At 45.3% G+C, this 26,069-nt stretch overlaps 1 protein-coding gene across 2 annotated transcripts in view; it reads left to right on the top strand.

Moving 5' to 3' along the window:
- Window positions 1-19,610, top strand: part of VGLL4 (vestigial like family member 4) — a 78,408-nt gene extending 58,798 nt beyond the window's left edge. For both annotated transcript variants that reach the window (XM_039708453.1, XM_039708452.1), the window contains 3 exons: window positions 10,472-10,694; window positions 13,783-13,897; window positions 16,786-19,610. In XM_039708453.1, coding sequence (XP_039564387.1) covers window positions 10,472-10,694; window positions 13,783-13,897; window positions 16,786-17,054 — 607 coding nt within the window. In that variant the 3' untranslated portion in view covers window positions 17,055-19,610. The remainder of the gene's footprint in view (window positions 1-10,471; window positions 10,695-13,782; window positions 13,898-16,785) is intronic.
- Window positions 19,611-26,069: the final 6,459 nt, after the last annotated feature.

The following is a 26,069-nucleotide window of genomic DNA, read 5'->3' as shown; positions in this document are numbered from 1 at the left end:
CACTGTCATTTTATTGTGACAAATTGGAGTTGGGAAAAAACCCCAGCACAAAGTTGAGAACACCCAAAGTGTCTCTCATCTGCTGAGTGAACTGTCTTCACCCAGTCCTTGGCACAGACGTGTCCTTGAAGGATTTTGGGGTTCACCTGGGGCTCTCAGAGCAGTTCTGTTGGAGCTGAACTCCTCAGTGGAACTGAGCCCATGTGGCTCTTGTGTTAAGTGGACAAAGGATCACAGAGCAGGTTTCAAACTGCTTTTCCTAATTTTTTTTTCCTTTTCTTGTCTTCATTGCTTGAATGATGGAGTGAACCAGACACTTTCTTATTTATTAATGGAGATCACACAGTGCACAAAATTAAATTGTTTTCAAGAAATATATGTTAAATGGAACCTTCAGAGACAGACTTGAAAGAGCCACCATATCTAAGTTAATATTTAACACAGTTGTAGTTCTTAGCCAGGGGGAATTTCAGAAAGCACTCCAATCCCTTTCAGTTGAAGCACATGTGAAAGGTTTGTTAGGAACAGTTTCAGGGCTAAAAGCAATTTGATTGATAGCTTATCAGTACTTCACAAAAAGACCTATCTGTCAAAATTTGGGTAGATGTTGAGGTACTTGAAAAACCAGGCAGTGTTAGCTCAGGTGTCTCCTCCACTTGCAGACAGAAGGGGTTTGTTAGCCAGCTCCAGATTTCTGCTTTGATATCATGTTTTCCACTTTCATTTTCCATCTTTTGTGGAGGAGCATGACCCTGCCCTGGTGTGGCAAGGCTCCAAGCTGCCTGTCAGGGCAAAGCTGTGTTAGTGCTGCACAGAGGGGTTTGATCACCCACTTAGGGAAGGCATCGGGGGCCCTGTGCACTCAGGGGTGGAATGGGAGCCACACAGTCATGGAATATTCTGAGCTGGAAAGGACCCACAGGGATCATGGAATCCAACTCTGAAATGAATGGGGAATCCCCTGAGCCCTGGTGTTGGATTTTTACCCCAGGGTGAAAGCAAAATTTTACATTGTGTGAATCAACATATGTCTACATGGGGTGAAATTCAGCACCAATCCAAAATCCTGAGACCTTAGAAAGAAGCAAGGAAAGAACCAGAAACCTTTGCAAACATACTCTGGATGTATATCCAATCCCATGGAAACAAAGGTTTAATCTCACTTCTTTCTATTTAACCATTTTCCCAGATGTTTCCTGCAGTTTGACAGATGTGCCTTTTACTAGAAAGTTGTGCTCTTGAGAATGAGAGTGTTATGGACACAGTTGCTATAGACAATGACTGTGTGAGGGTAAGGTTTGGAATAAAACCTTACATGAATTTCTACTTGAATCAGTAGTTTTGTTCCCCAGGCTGGCAGTGCTGATGCTGTGGGATAGCAGGCACAGCCTGGCAGGTTTAACTCCTTCCTGCAGCATTGCCAGGTGCTGCCAGACTGCTGGAATTCCCAAACAGTGAGCTGGGGGAGGAAGCTGAGGGATCCCAGGGAATCCTTGAGCTGTAGGGCTGGGGGTTGTGAGATGCCCTGAGGCTGGGCTGTGCAGGGCTGGGGCTGGCTTGGTTTGGGGTTTGTCCTCAAAGAAAGAAGGGAATAAAAGGGCTTTGGTGGCATTGGGGTCTGGAGGGTTTGATCCCAGTGCTGGGGTTGCTTTCCCAGTGGGAATTCTGCAGAGATGGATCCCATGTGGGTGTGGATGAGTCCCCAGATGGATTGGTCCCACTGTGGATGGACCCTGTGTGGGTGAGTTACAGAACCACAGAACACTGTGAGTTGAAAAGGACCCACAAGGATCATCAAGTCCAGCTCTTCATTCAGTGAGTGGCCCATGTGGGGATTGAGCCCAGAGTTGTGGATGGATCCCATGTGGACATGGCTGACACCACTGACATGAGTGATGTTCTGCTGCCCAAATGATGCTTCATAAACCTTTGTCACGTTTTTAATCAGTAACTGCCACGATTCACAAACCAATACCTTTAAAAGGGAGTAAACAAAGTCCCAAAACATTTCTTCTTGTGATTTGGTTTTCTAATTAAGTCTCCCCTAAACCAGAAGCTGCTGTGGAGGAGACTGCTGAGTGCACAGTGTGGGGTGCCTGAGCTGCAGAAATGCCCTCCAAACACTCATCTGTTGCTGCTGAGGTCCATTTGGTTGCCAGCTTTTCAAGGAAATATTTCACTGTATTGGTCTGAATAGTTGTGCAATATACAATGAAGCTGTTACTGTTTTTATAGTGCTTCTAGAGTTTTCGGTAATTCAGATTTTATTACCAATTACAAACAGTTTCAATAAACTTTTAATGAAATGTTTATCCCTTCTTTAAAACAGCCTGTGAAAAAAGGCTAATTTCTTAAAACCAGTTGTTTAAACACTGCTCTTGGTCTGAAGGCCTAAAGAACCTGGGTTTTTTTTGAGAGTTTTTGACATGTCTGGAAGTGAATTATTGTAGTTTCTCAGCTTTTCCTGCTTCACCTCAGCTAATGTTACAGTGTGTATCTAATGGATAGAGACATAATTTGTAAGTTTTAAGCATCCCAAGCCCTTTTCCCTCTTTCTCATTAGACCCAGTGGAGCTGGAAGGGAAGGCTGTGCAGTCCCATTTTCTCCTGATGATTTGGCACAGTTAATTCCTGCACTGTGACCTTATTTTCAGAGGCTGGTTGGTGTTGTTAAAGCTCTTACCAAATAAACTGGCTATGCTCATGCTGTTGACGTCTTTTACTTCCCCTATCATCTATTTGGAGAAAATTATTAATCTGCTCCTCTGCTGTAAAATTCAGCCTGATGCAGGCTTTTAGGTGGTGGAACTAGGGGAAATCTCATAGACTTGAGAGAATTTGGGGTTCATGGATTGATTCAAGCTGGTACCAACTTTTACAAACACAGTTCCATGACAGGCATTGGGTGGTGATCAAAAGTACTTTTTCCAAATAAAAAAAGTAAAAACATTGTGAGGAACAAGCCAGTGAATCCTCTAAGAGAACATAACTGACATTTTGTATTTCCTTTAACTCCTGCCAGGTTTCACCTCTGAGTTTGAGCACCAGCAGGTTTTCCCAGAGCCTGCAGGACAGCCTGAAGTGCCCTGGCAGTGCTGGGTGCCCTGGCTGATGCTGGTGCCCTGGGACACGACCCACTGCAGCACTGGATGTGCAGCCTTTCCCCTGACACTGGCCCAGCGTGTTCTCTGGGTGACCATAAATAGTTTTTATGGTATTTTCCAGTGACTGGCTATAGGAGGCTCGTTGCAAGTGCCAAGTTTGGCTTCAAAAGGAATTAAAAAGCTGCACATGACCCCTCTGATGGATGGGTAGAGTGCAGGAGGACATGAGTGCCAGAAGTGTTTGGGTGGGCACTGCAGTGGGTACAAATGAATCCCTTCACACCCTCTGACCTTGTAGATGTTTCCATTAAAGCCTCCCTGCTCTTTCCCTAAACTCAGGTTTTCCTTCCTGCTTGTTTGAAATGTGGAGTGTCTCTTGTACCTCGTGTTTTTATTGTTTTATCGTTTTATTGCTCTCCTAGAAGGTCACCCCTCCAAGCATCCAAAGTGCCTTAAGCACTTGAAGCAGCTCAGAGTTCTGCAAGGATGGCTTTCCTTTCCCTTCCAGCAGTGATTTGCTGTTCTAGATCTCATCCTGTTCATCCCAGTGCCTCCAGTACCCTGCCTGGCTCCACTCCCTCTGCTTCAGCAGCTTTGACTGTCTCAAGTACCTCAGAACAGCCAGACCCTGTGATGGCTTCCGCAGGGTTCACTTTTGAGCTAGAAGGGAAACCTGACTTCTGGGCTGGACTGGCAGCTGTAGGATGGAGTTCCTGGCACACTTTGATGTGTCTGGGTTTTGCTGAAACTGCCCTCCAAACAAATGCTCTCCAGAGTGCAGTAGCAGCATCTCCCAAGGACAGACCACATCCTCTGCAGGGCCTTTCTCAGCTTCCAAAACACCTCTGTCTCCTGTCCTAGCTCTTCACAGCTGGCAGAAATAATTCTTCCATGCAGCATTTTTCTTGTGTGCAGTGCAGGATTTTCCAGAGGCAGCTGGAGCTACTGTTGTTCTTTGAAGAGAGACTTGTGAGGTGGCTGAATCAGATAAATCCCAGAGAGTTGGAGTTGCTTGTCCTGTCTCCTTTCCAAGAACTGCTCTGCTCCTGGGCAGGAGCTGGGAGAAGGAAGGCAGAGATGCCCTGGTGCAGGTTGGAGGATCAGAAAGTTTCTTCTCTTGGACTGATGGGATTGGTGGGAGGCTGAAACTTTTTGACTTTTTGTCCTGAATCTTTGAAAAGTAAGTAGGATCTGATGAAAGCTCAGCTGCTGGTTCTCACCTAGTAAGAGTTAAACCAAACTTTGGAGATGTGGAAAAGGGTTATGGTTATTGTCCAGAAATCACTGTGTATTTTAGGAAACTTTTGCTGCAATATTCATTTATACCTAGACACTTCTTGTGGTAACAATGAAATCTGGAGCTTTCTCTTGTTCTAGCTCCACTTTTTGAGCTATTCATGATTTTTAAAGTCTTCTTTACAGGATAAGTTTTGTTAAAGCTACCTCAGTAGAATTAATGACAACACTTACCATTTCAGAAGTTTCCTGGGTATTTATTAGAAGTTAAATTTTTGTTGTTTGTGGCTCAGGAATGGTCTCACATAAAGTCTATTCAAAAATGATGGAAATTTGGAATGAGCCATCAAGTGTGCCATGCAAAAGAGAACCTAAACACAGGAGTTTGGAGTAGGTTTGGAGTTGGAATATTTTTGTAGTTGAGCAAGGCAGCAGCAGTGCAGAACAGAGAGATTAGTGAGTCATTTTTCCCCTTTTTAAAAAGAGTTCAATTGCAGTCTGTACCTATTGCAGCCAGGTCACTGTACTGTCATTGTTTCTGCATTGTACACATGTTCCAGCAGTGACAGAACTTTTAATTTAATAAATCCCTGAGTTTTGCTGTTATAAAGCAACCGGTGCTGTCTTCTAAAACAATCCTGTGAGTGCTGGAGCAAAGGTGGCCAACCATTAAAAAAGAATCCTGTGAGAAAAACGAGTAGGATCTGAGATTGTGTTAATTGATTTTACTGTACATTAGATTTAGATTTCAGTTCTGTGGGTTTGGCTTTGGACTGAGCTCTTATGTCATGCAGTTCTCTTGCATTCTTTCATACTTGTGAGTGTGAAGGGTTCAGGAAGGGAAATTCATCTGTATCTGAGTATTTGTGCTTTGGTGCAGGCTGTAATGGGACACTCCTTTGTGCATTTCACAGCTTATTATTGATTTCTTCTACTGTGAAATCTGTTCCCCTGGTTGATTCCATTTGCAAGTAACTGTCTGGTCCAAGGTTTATCTCTGAAAATCCTGTTTTGGTGAGGATAAATATAGAAAGTCTGAACTTGTGTTTGTTTATATGAGATGATCCCATTTCTTTTTAGTGTTTTCTTTTTTTCAATGGTTTAGACTTAAAGGTCTTTCCTTTGAGGGAGGGTATTCATTATGTTTATCAGGAAACCATACCTGGGTCTGTGGCAGGAGTGATTCCCAAAAAACAAGGATCTCTGCAAGGTTTGGGATGGAGTACTGAGCCAGAAAAGAAAAAGGCTGTTCAGAGGAGCTGGGAAGCACATGGCTGGTACAGTGGGATGGAATGGGGCTGTATATTTAGATGACAGTCATTCAGGAGGGCACTGGGCTGCTTGGAGTATTTTTTCATGTTCTGAATACTTCAGATAATTGGCTGAGACTCAGAGCAAAATGCTGCTGCTTTCAGGTTTTATTGGGGGTTTTGTTTGTTTGGGTTTTTTGTAGTGAATTTGTTTTGCTTAATTCTGAGTAAGGAACTCTTAAGGATTTTTCTCCCTGGATGTATATAATTGTATTTCAAATACCACTTTAAATTCTAGTTTTCCCTCCCAGTAACAGAATTACCTCACAGTAACAGAATTAAAGTGTGCAAGGAGATACTTTGCAGGAAATGATGCTCATCATGTGGAGCAGATATTCTGTATCAGTGGGTTAGAAATCCTTGAGCAGCCTTTAACAAAAGCAGCTGCCCTCTTTCAGACCTAGTGAATAAAGGCAGTAGAAGATGTAGGAAAACAAATATCACAAAGATGCTGAAAACGTTCAGATCGTGTCGGAATTAGGCTGCAGAAAGGAAAGTTTGCCCTTCAGCAGGGCATTGTGTTGGTGTGAAGAAGAGGGGGTGCTTGTTCTTTGTGCGAGTGAAACTCTGCAGCTTCCATTTCAAGCCAGCGCTGCGGCTGTGCCAAAGGGAGTGAGAACCGTCTGTGATTCCTTGCCTTGGAGGTACAGTAATGCTTTTGGCAGCATTCCGGAGGGCTCTGCAGGCTGGAAGTGAGTGCAGGCAGCGCTGTCCCCTTCGTGGGCCTCTTTTTTCCCTTTTCCTGCAGCAGCTGGCAGGGGCCGCCTGTTGCTGTGGGCCGGCTGTGAGTTCCCCCCTGGCGGTGCCAGCCAGCAGAACAGCCTGGGGTGAAGTTCTCCGGGACAAAACCCTGGGAACAGGGGCATTTACCCACCTTGGAGCTGCCCTCTGCCATGGCTGAGCCTTTGGGGACAGCCACCCCAGCACATGATGCTTGGTAAGTGCTCTGATTCACTGGGGGGCAGCTGGAAAAGCATGGCTGGGTTTAAAGGATTGGAGACATTCACTGGAGGTTTGGAGTGTGTCTAATTTTGCTAAAATAAAGCTGGAAAGTAGCTGGGATAGCTGTGTGAGCAGGGAATGGGGTGGTGGGCATAGAGCCCTGTGCCTGGCTCTGCTCTGGGCTCACCCATGGGAATTGCTGGATTTTAAACACGAGTTGCTCTGGCATCTTCCCCACTGTTCATGGACTCAGGGTTGGTAAAATCTGCTGATTTTTAAGACAAACTGGAGTCCAGGGATGGCAAAGCTGTTTGGACAGCTGGATTTGTTTGTAGTATATATTTTTAAGTTCTGTTTTGAGCTTGGTCAGAAATCCTTCTTTGTGATTTTGGGTCCTTGACTTGAGAGAGGCATCTCTGAACTTGTCCAGAGTGGGGGGAATGTTTGAGCTCCTGGACTTCAGTGAAATATGATTATCTTCACACACTTATCTTGTGACTGCCCTTTCAGATAAAGTCTTTGATAGCAAAACAAGAATCATCATCATAATAACAGCAACAAATTTTCCATAAAATATTATTTTTAAGTGACACTCTAAACTAAATCACTTAATAACATGAAATTGATGAATGCCCTGTAAATAATCTTAAAATTGTCTGACAAATCTGTAGGATTTGCTATTTATGTGTGAACAGGAGGGCCCCCCAAATGCTGCTGTATTTTCACAAGGACAGAGCTTTCATGGTACTGTCCTACATGGTGCTGGTAATTTCCAGAAGAAATATTACCTGATGTGGAAATAGTTTTTTAGTTTTTCCAGAGACACTATGAGTTGAAGGTGGATGAATTGAGGAGAGGGTTTTTAGGGAGTGGATTATAAGCAGTTCCCTGCCCGGAAGAGGAGTTGTTCTAATTTAAGAAGAGAGAATTGCTTGCCCACAGAAAGGCCTGGGGTGTGGTCTGCTGAGATTGCTGAGATAACCAATAATTTTAGGTGTCTTTAGGGAAGGTCTGCCTGCTGGGCTTGCTCCTGGAGACAAGCTGATCCCATTGCCCAGTTTTTGGTCTCTTCTTCCAAAAGTCTTAAGGGAAAATTTTTGATGGGTTTTTCTGTGTTATAATTTTTGTTAGGATTGGGTTTTGGTTTGGGTTTATTTTGTTGTTGTCCTTGTTGCTGGTTTGGTGGTTTTTTGGCAGAAAAATTGCCAGTTCAACAATATTTAGGGCTGTGACTCTTCATTTAAGGTGAGGATGAGTGAAATAAGCGTTGTTGTGTAAAATGGAAAGTTTATTTTGCTTGGGAATTTCAGTAAGTTTGTTCATCAGCGGTCACTTGACAGCCCCACCCCCCAGTAAATGCAACAGCTAAGTTGTTGGAAAGGGAGTTCTGAGACAAAAAACCCCAAACAACTGGTGTAGGTACATGTTTTGTTTCATGTCATAAGCATTTCTTGGGGAGTAAACAAAACTTTTGCTTTGAAAATCAGCTAGTACTTGCTAGAACAAAAGAGAATAATTCTGAGTAGAGATTCTGTTGGAGGCAGTGAGAAGTAGGAATCTCCTGGAGCTGTTGGTGGTTTTGCAGCTTCCAAATTGTCATTTTTATTGTAGTAGCCCAGCTAATATTCAGTTGAAAAGTGAGAATTTGACTGCAGCACCAAGAAGGAGCATTTGCTGCCCAGTGATTTTAGGTGTTTTTGGGGTTGCTGGTTCCCAGGATGTCCCAGGCTTTGTCCAGGCTGTGTGTGAGGTTCCTGCCTGCGTGCTCAGGGCTGGGATGGGATCATTCCCGTGTCCAGGAGCTGTTTCCATGCTGTAATCCAAGAGGAGCTACTGTAGGTTAAATATAGAGCCCCTTGTGCTGCCATTAACTCACATTTGTATCAGTCATTAGCTCAGAGTGCTGCAATTCCAAACTTTCCTGCTGAGGCTGCTCCTGCAGTTGGATTCTGCTGCAACTGAACTGGGACAGTGCTGGGACAGTGATTCCTGGGGAATTGTGAACTGCTGCTCAAATCCAGCCTGGAAAATGGGCTTGGGGAACACAGAGGACCAGCTGTGAAACCTCCAGGGTTGGATTTTACGGTGGATTCTCCTAATCTGCAGCTGCTAATTTGTAATTAGTGAAAAGGGCCAAGGGGATGCAAAGGGTTACAGATTGTATTGTTGAGCAGTTGGCTCTTCCCTCCCCAGGCTGCCAGGGGAATTTGGCACAGAGTCCCTGTGTCCTGAGCTTCCCAAGTCACTGGTTGCCTGGCATCGTGTTAACCCAACTTCTACCATGATAAATGAGCTGAGATTTGATTCAGGAGCAATAATTTCTGTACAGCCAAGTGACTCTGGAGCAAGATGAGGAATAGCACAGAAGAACTGTGAGTAGGTCAGCCAAGGTGCTGTTCCTGAATGCAGCAGAGATCTGGATCCTCATCTCCAGGAAGGAGGTGACTTTTAGCTCTTGCCAAAAGGGGCCACAAAGATGACAAAGATACAGGTTTTATTTGAAGAAGGCATTGCTGGAATAAAAGCTTGTTGAAGAGATGAACTTGGGAGTGGCTGCAAGATGATAACAGGGGAGCAATGGCTTTGTCTCTCTCCTAATTCAAGAGTCAGGGCTAGGAAAATCCAAACCATCGGATTTTAGGTTGAAAAGAAACAAAAAGAGTCTGTGAAGAAAAGATACTTCAAAAAGTATGTAATTTAAAGCCTGGAATCCATGACCAGGGGATGTGGAGGCTAAAGGATTTAGGGCTGGGCAGGATCACCATGGGACATCCCCACACCCCATGTGGGTGCTTTAGGGGCTCTTTATTTCCCTTGATTGGCAGGACTGTTTTCCCTCAGCCTTGCTTGTGGAGAGGCTTCCTCAGACACTGAAATAAGCAGTAGCTTTTTGGTCTTGTAACTTACTTCAGCATTGAATGTTGATTCCTTTTCTGTCTCTCCCTTTCATCTGAGCCTTTTTTAAGATCGTTCCTGCATATTAATTTGCCATGATAGGCTTCAAAAAATGGGAGAAAAACCACCTTGAATTTCACACACTTTTAGACAGGACGCAGAGGGTGTGTCGCTGGTACTCAAGAACGGTCCAAAGGCAGTTGTTATTTTTATTTTCCATGGAGCTGGTGGTCTCAGGTGCTTCTGCAGCTGGAATTTGCTGTTCCCCACTGCAGTGTGTGAGCTCTTCCAGCACTGCTGTCTCCAGGCTGCTGGGGATGCCCATGATCACCTGGTGATGAGAGGAGTGCTTTTCCCTTCAGTCACTGGTTTGCCTTTAATGACAATTCTGTTGTGGTGTGGAAACTGAAATCCCTCATTCCCAGATATAAACCCAGCTCTCTTTTCATTGCAGTGAATGGTGGGCTCGTTATGTGAGCAGATATACAGGGATTTGCTGTTCAGGAGTAGCTGGAAATTAGTCTTTTGAAAGATCAGTTGTAAATAAATGATTCTGAGATAAGCACGGTGTAGTTTGCTTTTCCTTCATTTTCTCCTCTGAAAATGTTGCTTCCTGCCTTGACTCCCTGCATTTTTGCTGATATCAGCCATGTCTTTTTAGTAAAATAAACTTTCCTTGGGCTTCAGCAGTGCTTAGAGAATATTGCAGAGTTAGATGGAGTGGGATTAATAGTATGGTAAAGAGGAGGAGTCTGATGTTTGGAAAAGGTGTTCCTTGGTGCATGTGGATGAGTATCTGAAGCAATTCCAGCCTGAAGAGAGATGCTGCCTGGCAAAGCTGGCAGATATGTGGGCTTGGCTTCTCTCGGGATATCCCACTGGGGGATTCCCCCTGGCAAGGTGCATTCCTGACAAGGAATTCCTGATGGAATGCTGCAGGTGTCAGGACCACACAAATCCCTTTTCCCTGTTTCTCCCTGGCAGAAGCAAGCCTGCCAACGGGGACTACCGGAAGGAGCACCGGGAGCGGAGCCGCAGCCCCATCGAGCGGGCGGCTGCCCCCACCATGAGCCTCCACGCCAACCACATGTACGCCTCCATCCCCAGCCTGAGCATGGAGCAGCCCCTAGCACTGACCAAAAACAGCGTGGATGCAGCCAGGACAGTCGGCATCTCCCCCAGCCTGAGCAGCGTGGAGCGGCAGCAGGTACGGCACCGGGATTGGCACCGGGATTGGCACCGGGAATGGCATTGGCATCGGGCCACGGGCAGGGCTCCGGCTGCCAGAGGAGAGGCTGCTCCTCGGGCAGCACGGGGTTAAAAGTGCACCCTGAATGTCACAGCTTGTGGTATTCGTGTGACATGCCCATGCTTGGGAATGCAGGAGTTGTATGTGGGAATATTTGGGAATGCAGGAGTTGTATTTGGGAATGCATGTGTTGTATTTGAGAATGCAGGAGTTGTATGTGGGAATATTTGGGAATGCATGCACTGTATTTGGGAATGCAGGAGTTGCATTTGGGAATGCATGAGTTTTATTTTTAAATATTTGGGGATGCATTAATTGTATTTGGGAATGCATGAGTTTGTATTTGGGAATGCATGAATTTTATTTGGGAATGTGTGAGTTTTTATTTAGGAATGCACAAGTTTCATTTGGGAATGCATGTGTTGTATTTGGGAATGCATGAGATGTATTTGGGAATGCATGAGATGTATTTGGGGATATTTGGGAGTGTATGAGTTGTATTTGGAAATGCATGAGTTTTATTTGGAAATATTTGGGAATGTATGAATTTTATTTGGGAACACATGAGTTTATATTTGAGAATGCACGAGTTGTATTTGGGAATGCATGAATTTTATTTGGGAATGTATGAGTTTGTACTTGGGAATGCAGGAGTTGTATTTGGGGTACCAGTGTTTTAAGTGGGAGTTCAGAGGGGTTGGTTCAGGGAGGCCCAGCACCTGCTGGCAGTGCCTGGGGACATTCCCTGAGCCCCTCCTGGTGATCCCTGTGTGCTCCCCTCCCCTCTGTCCCAGCTCTCTCCAAGAAGGGGTGCAACACCAAAGGGAGAATTTGGCTCAGGATGATCTCAGTTGTTCTAGCCAGCCAGAGGCAGTTGCTGTGCTGTTCAGAGCAATGTTGTACACTCATTCCCTTTTCCTGAAGCCAAACCATTCTTTTTGATTATTTTATGCCTGGTTTCCGTGTGCTGGAGTGTTGTTAAGGTTTTTCTGTTGGTTGTTCTTCGCTTTGCCATCTTGCACGTGGCATTTGTTTTGCTGCAGAAGTGCTGAAGCTGAGCCACCTCTGTAGGCAAGAACAGATTCCTCGTGTGTCAGACTCACTTTGATCCCTCCTACAAGAGGACACAAAGCAGAGAATTGAGCTGTGATGAGCTGCAGCACTGAGAAATTAAACTGCCCATGTACCCAAGCTCTGCCTTCCCTGGGTCCCTCTCTGTTCTCTTTGACATTTTGAACCAGATTTCAATCATTTTTCTTGGGAAAACAGGATGTTGGGGCAAGGCCTTGCTAAGAGCACAGAGAACAAATCATACAAAACAAAAAGCGTACTGAAAAAAAGAAATCCTAGTTTGATAATTCCTTTTTTTTTGATATTTTTTTCAACCTTAAACATGTTTCATGAGATTTCATCTTACTCTGTTTCTAATAAAATACCTAATTTGCATCAGGACAGGGTATTCATCTGCTGTAGTTAGTGATTGTAACTAAATTCTCAGTTTATCTCAATAGTTTTATGTAAGTTTCTATATTCTGTATACACAGAATATACACAATTGTATATATACAATATAAACAATGTATACAACCGTAGCAGAGAATTCTGCCAGGTGCCTTGTTGGGTTCTTTAGGGTGTTGGCGTGTGTATTTCTGAGATACTTGATACTCTTACCTGTCTCTCTACTTCCCACCTCCTGCATCTCCAAAATACTCTTCTGAAGAGAATTAAATACATGCCTTTCTCAAAAACCACTTCTGAGAGGCACAAAATCCTCACCCCTACAGAAAATAATTACTCCCACATGTGAATTGTTTGCAGAAAAATAAAAAATCTTCTGTTTTTCTTTATTTACTTTTTTCTACTTTGCTGACAGTGCAGTAAGATGTAAATAACCTCATTGCTCTTTTGTCCTGGCAAAAATGGTGTTAAACTTCCCTAGAAAGCTCAGCTCTTTTACTTTACTGGCCTTGCTCTTGCTCTGCCTAAAATACCACCAAAGAAGGGAAATTCCCTCCTTCCTCACTGACCTTGTATGGGGGTAGGTGATTTTTTTGTGGATAAAATTTTGTAAAATGGTCAAGAAATTAAATTCCATCAGTTCTGTTCATCTTTTGAACACTTACTACTTAATTTGCATTGAGTATAATGGACTCCATGCATCATCAAATATATGAAATTTATTCCAATGCCTGTGTTATTTCCCTTCAGCCACCTGGAGAAACTGGGACATTTCTTCTCCCAGGCTTTGTGTAAATGTCCCTAGTAAACAACTCTGAAAAGAGTATTTTATGTTACACTTAAAGTACAGATGGAGGAGTTCTAATGTAAGGTAGCTGTGAATAGACATTTTGGGAATTTGCATGTGCTGAGAATGACAGTGATGTTAATTAAGTATAAATTAATTCACCTGCTGGAAAGGCAGGTGAATTCCAGCAAGAAAGGATTTGTGGTCTAGACTGGCTCAGAGTTCTTCATATTTATTGTACATTGCAGGGGATGGGATGCACTGTGGAATACAGAGGTAGGGCAAGGAAAACTCAACTTGTGAATAAAAATTATAACACCACGACAACAAATACCTGGAGAATCTGCACAAGTGGCCACAGAATGAAACATTTAATGTGTTGATGTGGAACTCAGTGAAGTTGACACAGTCACTGTAAAATCACTTCAGAGTTTTGCTTTCACACTGTCCTTTTTCTGTTCACTGAAATAACCTCTATGGAAATGCAATGGATTTTTAAAAATAGATTTTTATTTTTAATTTTTAATCAAAGAAGCAGCTGAATATTTAGGGGTTTAATATGAATTGGGTAGTTTAAGGATTTAATTGCCATGGCTGTGGAGTTGCAACAATCAGTGTAAAATTATTTTTAAGATTTACTTTCACACTGCCCTTTTTCTGTTCACTTACATAAGAACCGTTGTGGAAATGTGATGTGGATTTTTATTTTTAATCCAAGAAACAGCTGAATATTCAGGGGGTTAACATGCAGTGGGTTGAATTGCTGCTGCTGAGTGTGCCACTGTGCTTGTGTCCCCTCAGAACCGTCCCTCTGTCATCACCTGTGCTTCTGCCAACAACCGCAACTGCAACCTGTCCCACTGCCCCATCGCCCACAGCGCCTGCTCCGGGGCTGCCTACAGGAGACCCTCCAGCTGTAAGTGCCTGCCTGGGGTGGGAAGGACTGGTGGCTGCTGAGGAAGGCAGGAGCTTCTCCTGAGATGGAAAATGTAAACCCCTTCCCTCCAAATTATTATAGTTTTGAAATTAAGGGGCTCTCAGGCAGAGATATGGGAATAGGAGTAATAGTTCTTTATTAGGACAATAAAATGCAGTGATACAAAAGAGCACAGCCAGAGTCAGAGCAGGAGCTGAGCCCCTGTGGGTCAGGGTGGTGGCACAGTCCCATTCCATGGTGGCTCAGCCCTCCTGCAGTGCCAGCTGTGGTTCTGCTGGAGCAGGGATCCTGCAGAAGGGTGGAGTTTTCCTCTGAAGGTCCAGGGGTGGTTTAGATGGGTCTGCTCTTCCTCTGGGAATGCAGTGGAGAAGAAAGCTGCTCCTCTGGGAATGCAGTTGGGAAAAGGCTGCTGTGGTGTCCCAAAATCTCCGATTCTATCCAGGTAGGAATGCTTGGCTCCTCCTCCTGGGTGGAGCTTCTCCCAGTGGGATGATGGAATTTGATCAGCCAGGCAGTGACACTCACTGGCCATGAACAGAAGATATTTCCCAGAGGGAGGATTGGTTGTGGAAGAGAGAAAGAAAACTGTCCAATGAACAGAACTGCCCCACCTCTAATAGATGGCAAATAGAACACACACTTCCAGCCACACCTTGCATTGCACCCTGAGACAGTGACACCCTCCAGCCTGCCCTCACTGGGGTCCCAGCAGAGCAGAAGGTCCCCAGTGTGCCCATATTGACAGGGAGAAAAGGAGGTGAAATGTTGGACACCCCTTTGTCTCCTCCTGTGCCACAGCTGGAGGTGCTGCTGCAGAACTAGGGAGAGAGAGGTGTTCTTTCTTCTTGTTTTGAAAAGCTTATTTATAAAAAAACCCAAAAAACAACAAGCACCCCACACAGACAAATAAGTCATTATGTTTATTTTAGTCCAGCTGACAAACAGCAGCCAGGGCCAGCAGATCCCCCCACGCTCTTTTTTTAGGAGCTGTAGTTTCCCCTGCTCTCTCAATGGCCAGGAGACTCTTGTGATTCAGCTGCAGTTGCAGAAATCTTTCCTGCAGCCACAAATACCCTTCCAAAGGCTGGACCCTGCACCCTGCTCTGCATGGATAGCACAAAAACCTTTGGAGGGCAGTTGCTACAGCAACCCAAACAGGGAGCTTTAGCTTTGTGCCTTCTGTGCAATTAGCAGTGCTCATGAAATCTGCTCAGGCAGTACTGCTGGGAAAGCTGGGCTGTTCCTGTTCACTCTCACTGCACAGAAAGCACAGGGGAAGCTCAGCCCTTCCCTTGCAAGGCCTTTACCTGCTGGGGCAGAGCTTTAACTTGCAGCACTGCCAAAAGCTCAGGGGCTCCAGCAGCCAGGATGTGTCCATGGAACAATACCAGTGTGATGTAGGCAGCAACCTAAAGCCCATAGCAGGGTATTTATTAGTATTTTGTTATTCATAGTAATTTAAAAATAATTTTTATAAAGGTCAGTATACTGTTGATAACTAGAATTGGGAGCTGAAGGAGCCCCTTAGGCTCATGGAGAAATCAATCATTGAGGATCTCAGATGTTAAGGTTTTCTCACAAACTGGTGTTACTGGTCCCAGGAGAGCTGCTCCAGTGGGCATGGGAACAGGGCTGGATGTTTCCAGAAAAGATCTGTTCCTGTCAGGTGAAGAGGTGTCTGTGCATGACACTTGGGTTTATTTTAGGATCAATCAAGCTTTGCTTTAGGATGAAGTAGGGGGGCTGTGCCATGGATCCAAACAGTTCCAAGTATTTTTGGAAAGACAATTCTTATTAAAGACACACAAGTACTGATTCTAAATTGTAAAACTGCAGCGCTCTTATATTTAGTCTGAGGAATTACTACAGTTCTTGGTCAAAACCTGACTTTTAAGGCTTTTGTCGTAGTCTTAGAGTACTTACTGCAGTGCTCCTGATTCATTTAGTTCTGACTGCTCCCAGCACAGGTGTGGGGAGCAAGATGAAGCCCTGAGCTCAGCTTTTGGCATGCTGCAGTTTAGGATGAGGTCTCCTCACACCTGACTGCTATCAGCAGGCTTGGGAGCTGATTTTAAACAACTCTTTACATTATTAACTCCATTTAAGCTTAAATATAAGTTCTGTGTGATTGTTCTGGGAGAAGGTTTCCCCATAGAATTGGAGCTGGAGCTGTTAGTTGCCTGAGGGAGAAATACAATTATCTATAAATGCTCACCTGTTCCAGGTCACAGAAATGTAAAAATATTTAATTCCATTGGGTTTTTTTTTCATTTTAACTCCTTCCTTCCCATCTCCTTGCCCACTTCTTTCACTCCCAGGTGTGTAAGGGTGTGAGGAAGGCCATGTTAGTGACAGGGACTTGTAGTGACAGGGCATTAAGCTACAGGGGAGATGCTTTGGGGGCTGGAGCCCCTCTGCTTTGGAGATAGCTCAGGAGAGATGGGGATGTTCAGCCTGGAGAGGAGAAGGCCCTGGAGAGAGCTCAGAGCCCCTTCCAGCTCCTAAAAGGGCTCCAGGAGAGCTGGAGAGGGACTGGGGACAAGGACATGGAGTGATGGGATAAGGGGAATGGCTTCCCATGCCTCAGAGGGCAGGGTTAGATGGGATATTGGGAAAAAATTGTGAGGGTGGGCAGGCCCTGGCACAAATGCCCAGAGCAGCTGTGGCTGCCCCTGGATCCCTGGCAGTGCCCAAGGCCAGGCTGTGTCTTGGAACCCCTGGGACAGTGGAAGGTGTCCCTGGCAGGGGGTGGTTGAGCTTTAAGGTCCTTCAAGCCATTCCAGGGTGTGTGAGAGGAGGCAGGGTGAGGTGCAGGGTGCGAGTGCAGCGCCAGGGTCTGAGGTGCCCCTGTGCTGCTGTCCCCACAGCCAGCGCTGCGTGTGACCCGGTGGTGGAGGAGCACTTCCGCAGGAGCCTGGGCAAGAACTACAAGGAGCCCGAGCCCGTGGCGAACTCGGTGTCCATCACGGGCTCGGTGGATGACCACTTTGCCAAAGCACTGGGGGACACGTGGCTGCAGATCAAGGCTGCCAAGGACGGCGTGGGCAGCAGCCCCGAGTCGGCGTCGCGGCGGGGCCAGGCGTCCCCCTCGTCCCACATGGTCAGCCACAATCACTCGCCCTCCGTGGTCTCCTGAGGACAGCAGCCTTCCCAATGGGAATTGCATGGTTTGACTGAGCTTGGAACAAGTGCTTCAGTAGTGCTGGGGAGGGGAGGGGAGTTTTCAACACATGTTTTTGTGTACTCACTTTGATGTTTTTTTGGTTGTTTATTTTTTTTGTAAAAGGGTGCCCTTAAAGACGATAGCAGGAACTATTTCATAAAGATTCATATGATGTAGCATCCTTTTCTTCCTGCCTCAATTACCAAAGAAACCTCTGATGCAAATCTGCTGCCCCTTAAAAAAATAATGCACGCTAATCCACAAAAGCCATTACACTTAGTTGGTTGACCCAAGTGCTTTTTTGCTTTTCTTAGCTTCTCAAGACTAGAATTTGTCTGGTTTGCTTACATTGCTTTTTTTTTTTTCCTCTGTGAAGTAATTTTGTATGTATATACTTGAAAAGAACTGTCATGTATGATTTGCACTATTGGAGGAGGACTGAAGTTGCACAGCAACTTTCTGGAAGAGGCTAAATATTTTGAGGGCAAACTGCTGAAAAAAGGGTTTAAGGATGACATTTCTATCAGTTTGATTTTTCTTAGAGCAAAACAGCTTTGGAAGGGGAAGTCTCATACAGGTTATAGGTCTTTCTCTCTTTAGATTTCAGGTGCTTAGTGCTTGCAACTGGACTGCATAATTTACAGAACACGGGCATTTTTTCCTAAACACTGCAGTTTGTTAGAATAGAGCTGAGGTTGGAGGGTTCCATAGTGCTTAACGATGCATGTTTTATGAAAAATAGCTGGTATCTATTAATGTATAGACAGTAAGAATCATAATACTTATTAGCTTCTCTTCAGAATTAGTTTATTTTTGTCAGTAACAACCCTAGATATACTTACTGCTGGTACAGTTGTACTCTATGATATTTGTATTTGCTATTCACTTTAGTGGCAGCAGCCCCGAGGGCAGCTCAGGACAGGCCTCGTGCAGCACTGCTGCTTCACAGGGATCTGCTTCCCAAACCCCAGTCTGTGTAATCCACCCTGAACTAGCTGCAGGAACTGCTACCCTTACAGATCTTGGCTGGACAACAGATTGTTACAGTTTGTGAAAGGTGACCTTTCCGTTTGTTTATTTTATTTTGGTTTTTTTAAGCCTATCCATCAGCCTACGCCAAGTCGCAGCATACATTCCTCCAGTAGATTTTATACAGGTATTACTGCATTTATTATCATTTGCTATTTTAATAGCTACTAACTAGAAATTAGGCAGTAGAGGCAGGCATAAAACCACAGCTGTGCTAGTGCTAAGAGCTTCTCTTCTTCTTGTTAAGTGTAACTACTCTCCCCAGTACATTCCATCTTCCCAGGACAGTTGCAGCCAGGGCTTGGTTTTTATACTGGGCTCCCTGAAAGGATGGGCTCAGTGTAGGAAGTGAGAACTGGTTGGAAGATGAACTCCACGTGATGTATTATGGACTATGTTACAGTATTGGGTCCATTGTGGCTTTTATTTTATGCTTTTTTGTTGTTTGGTTTTTTTTTTTAAAGTTAAGCTATTTAATTTGGAAAAGGTGCAGGGTAGAAAGAGATTGGGAGATTGGCTCTTACTCTTGGTGAGAAGGTGGCTGCTCAGTTTTCTTTAAAAAAATAAAAAAAAAAACCACAAAAAAAAACCAACCCAACACCTAAGCCCCCCAGTTTTACACATTTCACTACCATCTTACTGGGTAGTCAACGCTTCCTTGCTTTGGCATTCAGTACCCTACTCTCTGTAGGAAGATTGTTAAAAGAACACTTTTTTATATAGGTAACTTTAAGACCATCGTTACGCTGTGCGTAAAGAATGTACAGAGAAATTTGTAGGTATTTTTTGAGGAACAATTAATTTGTTAATGATATGTAGCTATTTAATTTTTCCCTTTCCTTTATTGTAATCATTCTTTTTTTTTTTTCGTTCGTTTGTTTGGAGAAAAAAGTTGATCTTTTTTTTGTGTTGTAGATTTGTCTGTAATACAGTAAAAAGTGCAGGAACACAGTTATTCTATGAGGACACTGCATTAGCATTAATAGCCACTCGTTTGTTATTGCTACAGGCTACTGAGCAGTATAACAGTCAATACTAATACTGTAGATGGACTCTGTGGAAAATGTGACTCCTCTATTTCTTTGTAAACACAAATAAGATAATGTTTTTAAAGCTAATATTTTCAATAATAGCTGTTTTACAAGGTTACATTTACTTATCTGAGATAGGTAAATGGATTTGAGGGCAATAAAGATTTAATGTGCTACATCCAGTAAAACAGATACTGGACACAACAATGTCACGAAAGCCAAAGGGTTGGGGGGAGGTGGAAGGACACTAAACTGAACTCACCATCACGAGACGTGGTGAAGCTTCTTCACAGAGCCAGGTTATCTACAGTTCAGTTTGAAAGATTCTCTCTGTGTTTGTAAATCTGTAATATACCATTCTTTTGTGGCCTTGTTTCACCTGGAAAAAAAAAAAAAGGTTTGGCAGGCCATCTTTTTTTTTTGTACTTAAAAGTAGCCTTAAAGAACAATAAAGTGCTCTTAAATCACAGGTGTGTTCCTAAGCCTCTGTATTGCCTGCTGAGACAGGAATTGGTGTGTGAGGCAAACCTCTGGCCACATCCTGCCTTCCTTCCAAGCATCCCTCCCTTTTTTAGGACCAAAACCCCACTGGTGGGGCTGCCACAGCCTCAGTCTGCAGTTCAGGGGGCTTTTCCCTACAGGAGTTTGTCAGGAAATCCTTTACAGCAGTAAAAACCCTGCTGCTGCCCCAGCAGCCATGCTGGGCCTTGAGGAACTCACCTGGACAGGAGCTGGTTTGGAAAACACCAGCTGGTGCTGCATTTCTGTTCCTGAAAAGACCAATTTTGTGGCACTTTGTCCTTCAACTTCTTCAGGGAAAACAGCTGAATTTCAAATGTCGACCTCCACAGTCCTCTGGTCCAGGTGAGCAGCATTCCAATGGCACTGGAGATGGTTAATCCTTAAAAGGTAGTTCTAATTACCTGAGTTTGAGAAAGCCCCGTGAACCAGGCAAGAAGGGGGGCTCTAAAATGAAGGGGAAAAAAAGCCCTAAAAGGAAGGAGACATGAAGTTCCTGTTGGCTCAGCAGGGTTTGGAAACATGGCAGGCCTGGCTCAGGGTGAGGAGATGCCATGAGAGCACTTCAGGAGGATTGGTGGAACACATCTGGAACACATCCCTGCTGAAGCCCTGGGAAGAGGCCCAGATCTGTGCTGGGAGGGTGTGGGGGCAGGCCAAGCACAGCACACCCCTGGGGCTGCTCTCCCAGGGGAGCTCCTCTCCCTGCAGGGACAGGGACAGTGACCCTGCACCAACGATTTGGGGGCTCCATGGCACAGGCCAGGCACATGGCTGTCTTCCAGGTCAGTGACTTACAGCAAACTCCATTTCCTGCATGGGAGCAGGGTTTTTCTGGCTGGCACCATGCAGGAGCCAGCCCAGACACGCAGTATTTCATGCAGTGCCCCAGCATTTGTAGTGGCATCTTCTGGGAGCTGAGTGAGAGGCACCTTCCAGCTGTGCCTTCAGTCCCAGCCCCACACACACCAATTCTGATTTCAGCCCAGCCACCACGTCAGAAAGCAGAGCTGGCAGCACAGACACCCCCAGGGCTGCACAGCTCGGGCTGAATGCACTTTGGATGCACCTCAGGCTGGACTGGCTGTGGAAATCACCTCTGCAGACAAATCCACCCAGAGGTGCTGGTGTGAGCAGGGGTGGCAGCACGGGTCCCAGCCCTGTGTGCCCCAGCTGTGACCCTGAGTGCCACAGTGAGCCCTGGGCTGCCCAGCTGGGCTGGGGACACCTCAGGAGCCTGGCAGTGGCACTGCTCAGGCTCCTGTGAGTGGAGACTTCTCCAGTGTCCCAGCACTGCCACCAGCTCGTGTTCCCAGTGTGGCACCCAGGCAACACCCACAGCAGCATTTCCAGGGTTATTTGTGCACTCCCCAGGGCTGGCACACCCAGGCTTGGCCCAGGGGACTGCTCACACTATCTTTAGATCCTTCTTGAAATGTAAAGCCCTCTGCATGCTCCTGATCCCTGTCCTCTGGCACAGACACAGCCCCAGGTGTGTTCCCAGCTCTCCAGCTCTCTTCCCTTAGCAGACAGTGATCCCACAGCTGGATTACAAGGTATGCTAAAGCACATTTTATCCCTGAAGAGCTCCTGATAGAAATTATATCCATTTAATAATTTTTTTAACCTCTCTTGAAATAGGAACATTCTGCCTCTCTGGAACAGCTGCCTCCAGTGCTTTCTTGGGTATAAGGCAGCCAAGACAATTTCAATGTGTATTTTGAAGCTGTGGTGCCAAGCAGAGCCCATTCCCAGCACGGGCTGCTCCTGAGCTCCTGGGGCCAGTGCCCTGCTGCAGGCTGCATCCCCATCCCCAGGGAGGAACACCAACGAGGAAATTCTCCTTGTGAAGGATCAGGAGCCCAGTTCAGCCAACAAGGGGCAGGCTCAGAGGTTCAGAGCTGCTAATTGCTGTGGCACTTGGGCATCCACAGCCAGGGACGTTCCTCCCTGCTGGGAATGGTTGGCATGGGATCAGTACACCTGGATATTCCCACTGGCATGCATTTGTATTGCAGCAGAGCTGGAAAATACAGAATTTCTTTTTCCACAGGCTCATTTCACTTAATGCCAAAGCAGTTACTGACATATTTCACTGCAGTCACATGAGACCCTCTCAGTCTTTTCTTGCTCAGCCAGTTTCACTGCTCACTGCTGCACTGTTCAGTCGAATTTTACATTTTATTTTGCTAAGCAGCAGCTTTCTTAAGTGCCAGGGAGAACATCTGTCTTCTGTCCATCACAAAGAGACACAAAGGCATCTGTCAACACCAGGCTGTGTCAGCCAAACGCCTGCTACATTTCATAGTCAGAAAGCTGCTTATCTTCCAAGTGTTTACTCAGTTTGGGGAAATGCTCTGCACACAGAGCCCTTCTGAGAGCCTCTGCTAGCTGGGGAGTCAAGGTTACCTTTTACAATGCAGAAAACACAAAGCCCTGATCTCCTGCTTCCTGAAAACAGTAAAACACTCTGGGTTGAGCTGTGTTAATGACATCTGGCTTGTGTGTTAAAATATAAACAATGTATCACTGAGTTAGAGTAGTTCTAGGGAGTTTAAAAATACAGATTTTATTTATTTATTTATTTATTTTTACTTTCAGAGGGAAAAAGTCGATTCAACACATTTAAAAATAGTATTTCCCAGGCTAAGCCTGAACCACTGCCCTCACTGCCACACTGCAATATTCACTTACCTGTGTTTTTTTTGAGGGGGGAAGTAGAGATGAAAATAGTGAGAAGAACTAACAATACTCACAGATCAAAGCAAGGGCTTTTCCTTTTTCTTCCAAGGGATGAGTTCTTGGGCTCCTGCTAAGAAAATCCTACAGAAAATCTCAGCTTATCAACTTCCCCAGAAGAAAGTGTGGGTGACTTCAAACAGCCCCACAGGGAGCCAAGGCTTTTCTCTTGATTTCCCTGACATACCTGCAGTGAAGTTGATGCAATTTTTATCCTCGCAGGCTCTGAGGAGTTCCTGGCCCTGTCCTGTTCCATGCCCTGACACAAACACACCTGCTCAGGAAACACACCCCAAATCAGAGCTGCTAAAAATAAAAAGTCACCCTCTGCTGTGAAGCTTTTCAACTCAATACCAACCTTTTGTCACTGGTCTCTCCTTCCCAGTGGCTCTCACACCTCCCTCAGGAATTGGAAAATCAAGATTAAAAGAGGTCATTTATTAACCTGCAAGTTGCATTAATAGAGTAACAGCAATGACCAGCAGAGCTGGTTGTTAAATGTAAGCAATATTCTCATTTTTCCCCTAGAACTCAGCACATTAACACACAGGTACATAATTCACCTTTTGCTGTGAGAAAGCCCCAAGATACATCAGGAAAGTGTCCAGAGGAAAGCAACATCTCAAAGCACTCCAGACATTTTCTTTGTGGTGATCAAGACGTGACTGGCTGAACAGGGCTCAGAATCACCAGCCATAGAAAGGTAAAATGCACTTCAGCTTTTAAAGATGTTGCATAAATTGTCCTGTTTCAGAGGTCTTTGTTGTGCTCCCCTCCTCTGACATTGAATTCAGCCTCCAGCTCCCTGGTCTGGGCAAAGTAATTAATGTCATTAACTCAAACGTGGAGTTTTCAGGTGGGAAAATGGAGAAAAAACCCAAGAATTGCAAAGCCACCATTTAAAACAACCCCAGAACTTGTTTTAAAAATGTGCTCACAACAGAAAATAATGCTTTGGTTGCTGCCAGGCTTACGAATGCAGGCTGTGAGTCAAGCTCTGACCTTTCAGGATGATGCAAAATCAGCAGCAGTAAATCAAACCATGACTTTGCTGACACGTCGGTACCTCTGAGTGATTAATCCAACAAATAAACAATTTCTGCCTGGAAGTGCAGGAAGGGGAGTGTGGGATTCTCCTCCTGCTCTGCCCTGTGGCAGCTGAGCTCTGGATGCAGTTTTGGTCCCACCAATTCTCACAGGAAATGTGAAAACACTGGGGCAAAGGCTGAGGACCAAACTCAGTGCAGATCCACCCATCAGAGATCATTAAAGACAGAGTGGAGGCAGGAAATATTCTCTGTTTAGAGGGAAAGGTTGCTGCTTTTAGCTGGCAGATCCATCTCCATTCTGTCCTTTGGGACACATCCCCAAACAAATCACATGGATTTCCCCAAAAGAATTGTCCATTTTACCAGCACAGGTCAATTAGCTCACACATCACTCTGGACTTTTGAGACTTCACACAATTCCCCAGCCATCCAAAAACTGTTTTTTTTTACCAGCACAGGTCAATTAGCTCACACATCACTCTGGACTTTTGAGACTTCTCCACACAATTCCCCAGCCATCCAAAAACTGGTTTTCTGCCTCTCTAATGGTAAAGAACAGACGCAGAGCATTGCTTTTCTATTGCTGGCACAAATCCCCACTGCTGTGTGGCTGTTTGCCCTGCACAGACCCAGGGACAGCAAACAGAGCAGCATCAAAGTGCTGCAGTGCCTGCAGAGCTCTCCTGCCACCAGTTATTTGGGTTATCACTCATGTGATCAATTCCAAAGGATATCTCACAACTGTGTTGTGCACTCCCAACACTCAGAAAATATTTCACTCCCATTTTTCAGGAGTGAAATGAAAATCAGGTTATTCTGAATGATGACATTTGGAGTTAATTCTGTCCTTGAGGCATTTTGCTTCACATTTTCAAGTCTTTTTGACACGGCCACAAAACAGATGGGTTCGTTTTGAAATTAAAGAAAAAAGAAAACAGATCCTTGGGAATTGGAGGAGGCACAAAACAACAAAAGCCCAGCGCTGGGAGAGCAGCAACATTTTGAGAGTTGAGAAAGCTGCAATTTACCCAGGCTGGTGAAAAGCAAAGATTCTCCCCTCAGGAAACCTCCTCTGCTGAGCTCTGCATCCCCAAAGTGGGAACCAGCTCCAGTCCAACCTCAAACCCAAACAGTGCAAGAGCTCCCACCCAGGATGGGGTTTGGGGGCCCAGGAGCTGCTCACTGAGCTACAAAATCACAAGTGAACCCTCCAGATTTGTGTTTATTTATTCAGCTTGGGGTGGAGACTCTGCCCAAGCAAATCTGTTGCTTTAGTTGCTCTGGAGGTACAAATTCAGAACAACATTCCTGCCCTTCCTGAGCAGCTGGGTGACAAGAGAGAAACATCACTTCATTTCTGCCCCAGAGGAGCTGAGAGCTGCGGGGACCCCTTGGAGCCACAGCTCCACAAAACCTGGAAACCCCAAAAGAAAAAAAAAAAAGGATGCTGAGCCTCAGGAGAGCTCCCCAGAGACAAACCCTGTCACAGAGAGGGATGTGCCAAGGCTGTCAGCAGCCAGGGGGATGGACTGGACCTCCCCAAGCCAGTGACAATACCTGAGCTGGGAAAGCTCCAAACTGGGCTCCAGGCAGCTGCTCTTCCTGCCTCTCCTCCAGGTTCCTCTCCTGCCCCTTCATAGCTCCCACCTGGGGCTGGAACAAGGGAGGGAAGGAAAACATGAATGTGGAAGGGCAAAAGAACTGCTGGAGCTTCACTGCAGCAGAGATTTGGGGCAGTGGGTGAGGCTTTCCAAGGATTTCTCAGTTCATTTGCTCTTCTCTCATGATGGAAGTTTTGTACTTTTTTTTTTTTTTTTTAGTGAAAAGTTTAACTGGGGAAAAGAGCCAATGACAACACTGGGAAAGGTTTGTAAAACACAAAAATATCAGTGACACCACTGCAGAGCCCAACAAATTACAGGTCATGGCAACTTATTTACACTTTGTGCTGAGTTCACTCAGGAAGTGAACAAACCCCCCTTTTTTCCTCTCCTCTGGAGTATATTTATAATGTATGATCAGGAGGAAGAAATGCTTGTTAATTAAGAATTATTATTAAAAAAACCCAAGCCCAATTCTTACTTGCTTCTCAATTCTGTTCCACTAGCAAAGTCAAGGCACACCAGAGGAATCCAAAGCTTTGGTTCCTGGGGACAGAGCTTGGGCAGCCTGGGAGGGCTCAGCCACCACTCCCTGCCCCTCTCAGCCTGGGCTGCTGAGCTCCTTGGACCCAGTTCCTGCTGAGTGTGGATCCCAGTCCCTCTGGGATCACTGGGACAGAGCCAAGCTCTGGGCACTGAGATGGGGAACAAACGCCACCCCCAAAACCAGAAATTCCCTTTAATCAAGAGCACTCAAATGACATTTCCCTTCCTGATGTTTGTGTTCCACGAGAACAGCAAAGCTCTTTGGGAACTCCTCTCCACTTCAGCTGATTTGTTCCACCAAGCCCAGGGCCCATCCTGGGCATTGCCCAGACACACCTGCAGGAAAGAGCCAAACTGAACAGGGAGCAGCCAGAAGGTAGGAGCAGATTTATTTATTCCTCTTTCACACACATAACTTTTAAAAATACATGCTTAGGGTAAGATTGTCTTTACATTTGACATCAGACTTCTCTC

The sequence above is a fragment of the Passer montanus genome, unplaced genomic scaffold (assembly GCF_014805655.1).
Source record: "Passer montanus isolate IOZ18808 unplaced genomic scaffold, ASM1480565v1 scaffold202, whole genome shotgun sequence".
In the NCBI taxonomy this organism is placed as follows: Eukaryota; Metazoa; Chordata; class Aves; order Passeriformes; family Passeridae; genus Passer; species Passer montanus.
Note: the sequence above shows the minus strand (reverse complement) of the source record. Positions and strands in the feature narration are given on the sequence as shown.